This window comes from Cloeon dipterum, chromosome 3 (assembly GCF_949628265.1).
Source record: "Cloeon dipterum chromosome 3, ieCloDipt1.1, whole genome shotgun sequence".
In the NCBI taxonomy this organism is placed as follows: Eukaryota; Metazoa; Arthropoda; class Insecta; order Ephemeroptera; family Baetidae; genus Cloeon; species Cloeon dipterum.
The window spans coordinates 29,461,702-29,469,867 of record NC_088788.1 but is presented as its reverse complement, the minus strand read 5'-3'; the positions used below and the strand labels follow the sequence as shown (position 1 = coordinate 29,469,867).

The 8,166-nt window shown below is 36.0% G+C and overlaps 2 protein-coding genes across 3 annotated transcripts; both read left to right on the top strand.

The window, feature by feature from the left end:
• Positions 1–210: 210 nt before the first annotated feature.
• On the top strand, positions 211–2,431 carry LOC135939581 (probable chitinase 10). The gene is made up of 9 exons (XM_065484049.1): positions 211–303; positions 354–528; positions 579–657; positions 716–840; positions 899–1,110; positions 1,167–1,299; positions 1,356–1,468; positions 1,521–1,688; positions 1,742–2,431. Exons 1-9 carry the CDS (start codon positions 244–246, stop codon positions 1,979–1,981), a joined length of 1,305 nt encoding a protein of 434 aa, XP_065340121.1. The 5' UTR covers positions 211–243; the 3' UTR covers positions 1,982–2,431.
• A 236-nt stretch (positions 2,432–2,667) lies between these two features.
• On the top strand, positions 2,668–8,082 carry LOC135940959 (probable chitinase 10). 2 transcript variants are annotated; one of them, XM_065486116.1, is made up of 18 exons: positions 2,668–2,800; positions 3,019–3,184; positions 3,234–3,327; positions 3,388–3,518; positions 3,572–3,783; positions 3,844–3,976; positions 4,038–4,150; positions 4,208–4,375; positions 4,447–4,572; positions 4,966–6,067; positions 6,135–6,195; positions 6,278–6,408; positions 6,463–6,677; positions 6,734–6,869; positions 6,921–7,033; positions 7,083–7,250; positions 7,304–7,429; positions 7,495–8,082. In XM_065486116.1, exons 10-18 carry the CDS (start codon positions 5,908–5,910, stop codon positions 7,654–7,656), a joined length of 1,272 nt encoding a protein of 423 aa, XP_065342188.1. In that variant the 5' UTR covers positions 2,668–2,800; positions 3,019–3,184; positions 3,234–3,327; positions 3,388–3,518; positions 3,572–3,783; positions 3,844–3,976; positions 4,038–4,150; positions 4,208–4,375; positions 4,447–4,572; positions 4,966–5,907; the 3' UTR covers positions 7,657–8,082. The 2 variants fall into 2 exon arrangements, with proteins under 2 accessions (XP_065342188.1, XP_065342187.1); XM_065486115.1 differs by lacking the exons at positions 6,135–6,195; positions 6,278–6,408; positions 6,463–6,677; ... (3 more) ...; positions 7,304–7,429; positions 7,495–8,082 and having other exon boundaries at positions 4,966–5,319.
• Positions 8,083–8,166: the final 84 nt, after the last annotated feature.

Genomic DNA, 8,166 nt, shown 5'->3' with positions numbered 1-8,166 from the left:
TTCTCTTTACGATCTTGCCTCAAATCTCAAACTCCATGCACCCTCACCATCTCCTAATTGTGCTTCAATCGGATGCCACCACTGGACAAGTCAATGGCAGTAAAGATTATATTATTAAATAGGACCCGCGCTTTGAAATTTTCCACCGGTGGTTTGTCGTCACCATTTCCTGTACTCTTCAAGCAACGCACTCATGGTGCAATTAATGAACAGATTCAAACGAACCAGCGTCCATGTGTAGCCATGTTGCGCTTTTTGATGGTTTCGTTGACAATTTTAGCCTCCCCACATTTCCAAATTCTGGTAAGAACAACAGGATCTTAATAAAATGTTAAAATTTAATTTAAATGCAGGGTAAAGAAATGGGCGAGCAATGCTCTTCAGACGCCCCAGCAGCAAACAAAATCAGAGAAAAGGTAGCCAATTTACAAAATGCTGTAGAAAGATACATTTGTAGTTTGGAAAATGATGGAGAGGCTCCTGCTGATCATGAAGAAAAAGAACCAGCTACAACCGTTCGCACAGCAGGTATGTTATTCATTTTTAATTACATAAAAAATCCTTGTAATTTTCAACAGATGCATGCAAGAAAGAATTTGAACCTTCATCTGCAGACAAAAATAAAAGGATAATTATATGTGCATTACGGTCAGAGGAGTAAGAGTGGTCTAGAACAATAATTTACGTTGGAGCTAATTTTGTGTTCGCAAAACAGCATAAACGCGCAATTCACAGTTAATCGCGTAAATGAAAAGCTCTGTACACACGTCCTTTTATCTGGATATATTAAAGTGGATGCAAAAACTACAGAAATTACAGAAAACAAAATTGATACGCACAGTGAGATTTTTGGCTGTGTGCTCAGCACTCTATTTTAATGTCATTTAAATAATTTAAGATCTCTCGGATATGGTAACTCAATTGAAGGGGAAAAAATTAAAAATATGGCTTAGCATCGGGGCTGACGGAACATTAGGACCCGAAGAATATTCTGCAATAGCGAATACGGAAAAATCAAGGACTAAATTCGTCCAAAACGTGATGAATATTGTTTCCACGTATGGTTTTGACGGATTCAGTCCCAGGTGGAAATATCCCGCCTGCCCATGGGTTTGCTTGCCAACATTAAGTTTTCTTGACTCATTTCATAAAATAATGTGCTGCAGAATGTATGCTTGAAACTGATCAAGCAAGACTTTGCGAACTATGTACGTCTCATGGAGGCGTTTTCTTTGATGCTTCGGCCAAAAGGTCTTTCCCTAGTTGCTTATGGAACCAACTGGTTTATGCTGAATAGAAGTTCGTATCTCAGAATTTATCTGCGGAGACATATGTCAACTTCATGTTATTCTTAGTGTTCGATTTCGCTGCTTTGAAGAAGTTTATAGATTACTGGCTGATTGCTTGTTTCAACAGTGAGGGCCACTGGTCTACCACGGCTGGAATCGCCAGCGGGCAAAAGTTTTACGTAATGATATTTGTAAACGGCTCGACCGTTTTCAAAAATCAGTAGCTCCTAGGAAGACTGCTTTGGACGCTATTCGCCTGTCATTCCTATTGAAACAGCACTTATTGGAATATCAATAAGCTACAGTCCTGTAAAACTTTTAAGGGTGACGACAAACACTATTGGTAGCGGGATCAGAAAAGATGTGATTGGAAATTCAAAATTAAAATCTTTCAGAGGCGTATGAATAATATATATGAATGTTGGCTCTAGATCTACACACTCATATTTTAGGTATGCACGGCAGTGAATTCCTTGAATGGAAAGCTTGTTCATAACGAAACAGACAAGCTGAACGTCTACTATACGAACGATACCGATTGGGTCTCAGTTGAAAGCACTATGTCAATTCGCCAAAAGGAAAGCATAAAAATAATGCTAGTAATATTCAATTTATTAAATATCGCCAATAACGCAGATGGAGCTAGTCATAAAACTCAAACTTCCGGGAGTGTACGTGGAGCACATCAGTGATGACGATTTTGATGGAAACGAGTGCAGCTGCGGCAATTTTCCAATTTTGCGGACAATCAACGAGGAGGTTCGCGGCGATGGCCGCTGCTTTGTGCCGATGTGTCCAGTTGCGAAAGCGGTCGGCGAACCAAAAACTTCATGAAGCGTTTACTTCGACACATCTGCTGATGATTCCATTTATAATATCGGTTTCTAAAAAGACACATACGCAACATAGAGTTAAAAAATATGAAGTAAATGTATAGAAATGTTATTATAAACTGTGGGTGTGTAATAAATAATTTACTCTATATTCTAAATGTATGTACATGGATATATAAACTGTACATTTTCTACCCTGTATTTAACGGTTTCTAAAGAGCCAAAATTGCGATTTGATCTTTTCGAAAAAAAAATATTTTTCCTTATTTATATCGAGCAAATAGAAACTAAAAATAAAGATCAGCATACGAGAAGACAAAGTTATTGAGATTTTCAGTCAACGACGAATCCTAAACAAATTTTGACATTAATATTGATAAGCAGCTGCTCTTTCGCAAGAAATCACGAAACCGCCGCTGCTAAAATCTAGGCCAAGCAAATATATATTTTCCATGAATTTTGCTTTCATGGATTCGATGTGACTCTGTTCAAGCTTGAAGTTTCAAATTTTGATGTTTACCGGAAAGGCATCACTTCCTGCGTGATGCTGCTCTCCACAACAAAACAATATCCAGCTTATTTCAAAATAAACTCCACAGCAAGAGCAAAATGAAAAATCCAATCGCAATTTTTGGAATATTACTTGTTACTTATTTTCAAGCCATGTCTACAAATAAGGTTAGTACTTTGAGGCAGTGAAAACTTGATTTGAACTTGGTTATATTTATTAATTCAAAAACATGCACGTTAAAAGGTGCCTAATTAGACAATCGACAACTGAAATTTTGCCTATGTTTAATACCTTAAAAATTATGCTACCAGCCTAGGCTTAAATTAAAAATTCCATTGCTGGTAAAATTTGAATTTTAACATTAATAAAATGAGCCAATGTTAAGGAAGCTGAGGAATCTTGCGAGCCTATGAGCTCAAAGCTCAGCTCTCTACGGAAAAGTGTGGCTACCTTGGGCAAACTGGTTGAGACCTTCATTTGCAACTTTGAAACAACACAGGTTGCAACAAGTACCGAAAAATCAATAAATCAAGTGGCAAGCAGTGCAGCTGGTAAACCAAATTCTAAATTAAATTTTACGTGTCTAATAATTAGTTTCAGGGCAATTAATCTCAACAGATGCATGCAGTTCAGATTTTGAGCCTGCGTTGGACAAAAGCAATAAGTTGGTGGTGTGCAACATTCGATTAGAGGAGTATGCGAGACAATACCATTTCTGACAAACAAAAAATGTTACTCGTTATGCATTTTATAGCTTTAGGCAGAGCAGTACGTTTTCTCTAAACAACCTCGATTTCAAGCTATGTACACACGTTTTGCTTTCTGGATTCTTCAAGGTTAACTCTGAAACTGTTGAATTCACTGAAAACAAATTAGATACGATGAGTATTAATAATTAATTCATACGTTTGCTGAGCGTGATCAAAAAATCCAAACAGACCTTTCAACTATCGCTGGCACGCTGAAATCAAGCAATATCAAAGTATGGCTCAGTATCGGTGCAGATGGAACTTTAGAGCCGGAAGAATATTCAAATTTTACAAAATCTGAAAAATTGCGTTCCAAGTTCGTGGAAAATGTAATGGCTATTGTTAACAATTTCGCACTAGATGGCTTTAGCCCGAGGTGGCGATATCCAGCTTGCCCATACGTCAGTTAAAGAAAACTGTTAGAGCTTATTAATATTTTCAGCCATCTTTCAATAATACAGGAGAATTGCTACAAGTTCAGGAAAGGTGATACACAGAACTTCGAATTATTAATGAACAGTTTATCCAAAAATCTGAGGCCAAAGGCACTGTCACTCGTTGTCTACACAACGAAGTCTTTTATGTACAAAACCAGTATGAAAATTGAATGCTTATTTTTCCTGAATTTTTCTAACTGAAATCATTCTTATTTAAGTGTTCGACTTGGCATCTTTAAATAAGTTTACCGATTACTGGTTGATTGTTTGCTATAATGTAGAAGGAAATTGGGCTAAACAAGCCTCCATCGCAACTTCTGTTGATTTTTTCGTAAGGATTAATTGAAATTATGTTTTTAAAACCACGTATTAAAAAATAGAAAATCAGGAGAGGTGTCTAAATGGCTATTTAGCGCAAATTCCAAAGGAAAACACGATATTGGGCGTCACAGCGTTTAACAATCCTGCAAAATTAGTTAACGCTAAAGCAAATAAACTGGGATCCGGAATAAAGAAAGACGTGGCAGGGAATCCATCGCTAAGCACGTTTCGAAATGTACACTTATACTAATAGTCCTTTCAAATATTATAAATGTTTGTGATCTTAAAATTGTACACGTCATGTAGTTATGCACTGAGATCAGCAAAGGAGCCGGATTATTAGTTTACAACGAGTCTAACGTAATTAACACTTACTGGACACAAGGTTTGGACTGGGTTTCCTTTGAGAGCACATCTACAGTTCGGAGAAAAGTTAGTAAATCAATAGTTCACAGGCACACAGCAAAACAGAAAACACACTAAAGAATCGTGTAGAAATCTAACATGTGTTGGTTCCAAGTTTCAAATAGGGTGTGAAATAATTCAAAAATGATAAAAATTAAACAAAAGTATTATTATATTCTATATCAACCGCTTGTCTAGAAAATATTTGACTCATTAAATCAAACATTAAGATTAGATGATCCGTGCTTTGAATCACATTTTATTTGGCTCAAGCATGTGAATAGGTTAAATGCTGTTTTGCTGTTCTTTTAAATTGTTCAGTAAAGTCTTAAATAAAATTTCAATACACCCTTAACGATTATTTCAGTCGTATGTAGTTATAAATAATGAAAATGCTAATTTAAAATATTTTTGCTTCAGATGGCTACAGTAACAAAATTAAATCTAGGAGGGGCATTTCTCGAACATATTCCTGACGATGATTTTGACGGAGTGTCGTGCAAATGCGGTAAGTACCCGATTTTGCGTACGATAAATGAAGCTGTCCGAGGTCAAGGCCTTTGTTTTGTTCCATCTTGTCCAACATCTAAGCCATAAAATGTCAACTTGAACCAAATTTAAATCAGTTGAAAATTTGTAAAGACTTTTTTGCGTTGCCGTTTGTTATATTAAATTAATTAAGTTCATGTACACGTTGCAGCGTTCTTAGAAAAATTTTAAGTAAAAAATAGCAAAATGTGTTCTTTGAAATATATTGAAATTAAAAAAGACAAATGTTTTAATGAGGAGTAAATTACCTACTAATAATCGACCAATAATCCCTGCAAATAAACAGATAGCAGTGCCTCTCAAGGTCTTGAGCCCATCACCTGCTGTCCTGTATTGTTAGGCCGCGATGTTATTTTGGCGCACATGTATTGTTTGCTTTAATCCTTCTCAACTTTGACAAAATGTGAGAGTAAACAACAATAAATAAACTTAAGGTTTCCGGACGAATCCTGCAGTTCAGTAAGAACATTGTTTGCTCTGTGATTTTAATTAGTTGCCGAATTCTGGTCCATATTTCGAACAGGAAACACGTTCTGGGAAGGGCAGGATGCACGGTTTGAATTCCAGCAGAGAACAAACTGTAAAATTGAGAATCACTCACTACACAGGCCACAGAGTGTGCATACAGGCTCCATTATGCGGTTCAAAATTGCTATTTCGTTGTGGGCAGCGGTCTTTCTTGCATTAGTTGCAATCGCATCATGTAAAAATGTATAACACAAATTATAGATAAGTAAATCCCCTTGCAATTATTTTATAAACAACTAGTGCATTGCAGGAGAGCGAAAAGCAGGCTTGAAAAAAAGGATAGTCATGCTTGTAAAGCTTGTGGACAAAATTTTATGTGATCACGGGGACCTATATAGCGATTGTTTCACGAGGAAAACATCAGGGAAAGAATACGTTGGTGATGCTGAAAGAGAAAAAACCAAGGAAAGCGAGGCAAAGGTAGACCTTCTTCCTGAATATCATGGTATTGCATTTATTGCTAGTTCGTTATATTCTGGACACTTAAATACTGCACACTTCTAATTATTTAGATAACTGCAGTAGTCAGGGAGCAGAAAACAAGACTTTAAACTGCTGGATCCGAAGCATTGAGTAAGAATTTCAAATTTTTTCATATGTGATCTCAAAAGGTTTATATATTGCTAAAATACTTGTTCGCTTCAACTATTTTCAGTTTTAATGAGAAATTCACGTACAAAGATATCAATGTTGACCTATGCACACACGCCACGTTGTTTCACTTCTTTCGACTTGGAAATGACTTGAGTCTGCAGATTCAAGAAAACATGGAAAAAAGATTTGAGAGTAAACATTTAAATATTTTGTTTTTGTTATTTCCATCCCTGAAACAAACATCAGATTTTCAGCCGCTGGTGAAGATGTTCCAAACTAAATACAAGCCGGTAGTATTAGCAGTTGGTTTGGATGAAGATGGGTTGCCACCAGGAAAATTTAGCGCAATCGCATCAAAGGAAGGATCCAGAAGTCTTTTTGTGAACTCGGTTATGCAAGTGATAGAAAAATATGACCTGGACGGACTCTTACTCAATTGGCAATACCCGGTTTTTTGGGAGGTGCGGCTTCGGCTTTGTATCTTTCAAAGCTTAAATTTTACATATTTTGTTTCAAGGATAACATACTTGGGAAAAGTTCTGCATATGATGGCGTTAACTATGTTCAGCTAATGAGGATGTTCTCTGAGAAATTGAAATCGAAGAAAAGAATTTTGCAAGGATTCTCCACTGCTAACTTAGCATTTTCTATGTGTAACAAATATACGCACCAAACGGGAAAAGATGTGATATTTTTGTTTTTAGTCTTCGACTTCAGAAAATTGAACAGCTTAGTTGACCACTGGTTCCTTCCATTCTATCACTTTGAAGGTCCTACTTCAACGACTACAGCAATATCATCTCCATACAACCGCGCAGTTTAGTTGAACAAATATAACACTAATAAATTTTAAAATAATTTTTTAGGAATCAATGGTCTCAAAGCATATAGGTGTTATTTCACCAGATAAACTTTTACTTGGAATACCGACATTTTACAAGCCTGTTGTTGTCGACCCAAAAGCCAAGCGTGTTCGTCTTGGCACCCCTCTGAAGAATTTGCCAACAAATCAGCGATTATCTACGTTTCGATCGGTATTACGCTATTCAAGCAATACAGTAACAATTAATTTTAGGTTGATTGCTAGCTTTGTGAGGAGGCTGCTAAAGGTGGAATGACTGTTGTTCACAATGAAAATAACGTTGTGAATTCATACGCATTTGTGAAAAATGATTGGGTGTCTTATGATTCATCCATCTGCGCGATCAACAAAGTGCATTAATTTACTATTTATCTTAATTTATAGACAATAAACAAGTAATATACACAACATTTAAGGTGAGGATTGTACACGACAACAATTTGGCTGGAGTATATGTTCCTTTCGTCACTGTTGATGACTACGATGGCAAAGCTTGCAACTGTGGAAACTTTCATATCCTGAGATCGATAAAAAATGCTCTGATGGGATCTGTGTGTATGGTCAAAACATGTCCTTAATGAAAATCATTCGATTAAAATTTCCATTATTTATGAAACCAGTGGTTTTTCGAAATGCACTGCAAGTATTTTCTTCGTTGCGTTCTTATGATTTTTTATTTATTGTCACCAAATTTAACTATATTGTATAATTTTTAAATATTTGCTTTTGTGCGTAACATTTTTGAGAGAAGCATGAAAATAAAAAAAGCTCAAAATTAAGTCCCTATTCGATGAATCAAATAATTGTTATAAACTAAATCTTCTTTCTGTTACATAAGTTGTACAATCTCAGGAAAGGTGGAAACCAGCGAGAAGCAATTATAAGTTGCCGGAGTTGCTTTTTCGCTCATGAGCTCAACGTGCAATGGCTAACAAGGATACTCTGGGGAAGCGGCGATTTTGTTTTTAGAAAAATAGTTTAATTTGTGACTCGTGATTTGAATCATTAAAGGTGGGAACATTTTGAAAAATGACGATTTTGGCGATTTATGGTACTTAAAATAAAATCAACAAAAAATTCAAAATTGA

What these genes read in the sequence shown, in the direction of transcription:
- LOC135940959 (XM_065486115.1), top strand. Translation starts at nt 2,732, where the DNA reads ATGAAAAATCCAATCGCAATTTTTGGAATATTACTTGTTACTTATTTT. An exon ending in AAGCCATGTCTACAAATAAG is followed by an intron (nt 2,801 to 3,018) that starts GTTAGTACTTTG and finishes GCCAATGTTAAG; the next exon opens with GAAGCTGAGGAATCTTGCGA. An exon ending in GATATCCAGCTTGCCCATAC is followed by an intron (nt 3,784 to 3,843) that starts GTCAGTTAAAGA and finishes TCAATAATACAG; the next exon opens with GAGAATTGCTACAAGTTCAG.
- LOC135939581 (XM_065484049.1), top strand. Translation starts at nt 244, where the DNA reads ATGTTGCGCTTTTTGATGGTTTCGTTGACAATTTTAGCCTCCCCACAT. An exon ending in TACAACCGTTCGCACAGCAG is followed by an intron (nt 529 to 578) that starts GTATGTTATTCA and finishes AATTTTCAACAG; the next exon opens with ATGCATGCAAGAAAGAATTT. An exon ending in AAACAAAATTGATACGCACA is followed by an intron (nt 841 to 898) that starts GTGAGATTTTTG and finishes AAATAATTTAAG; the next exon opens with ATCTCTCGGATATGGTAACT.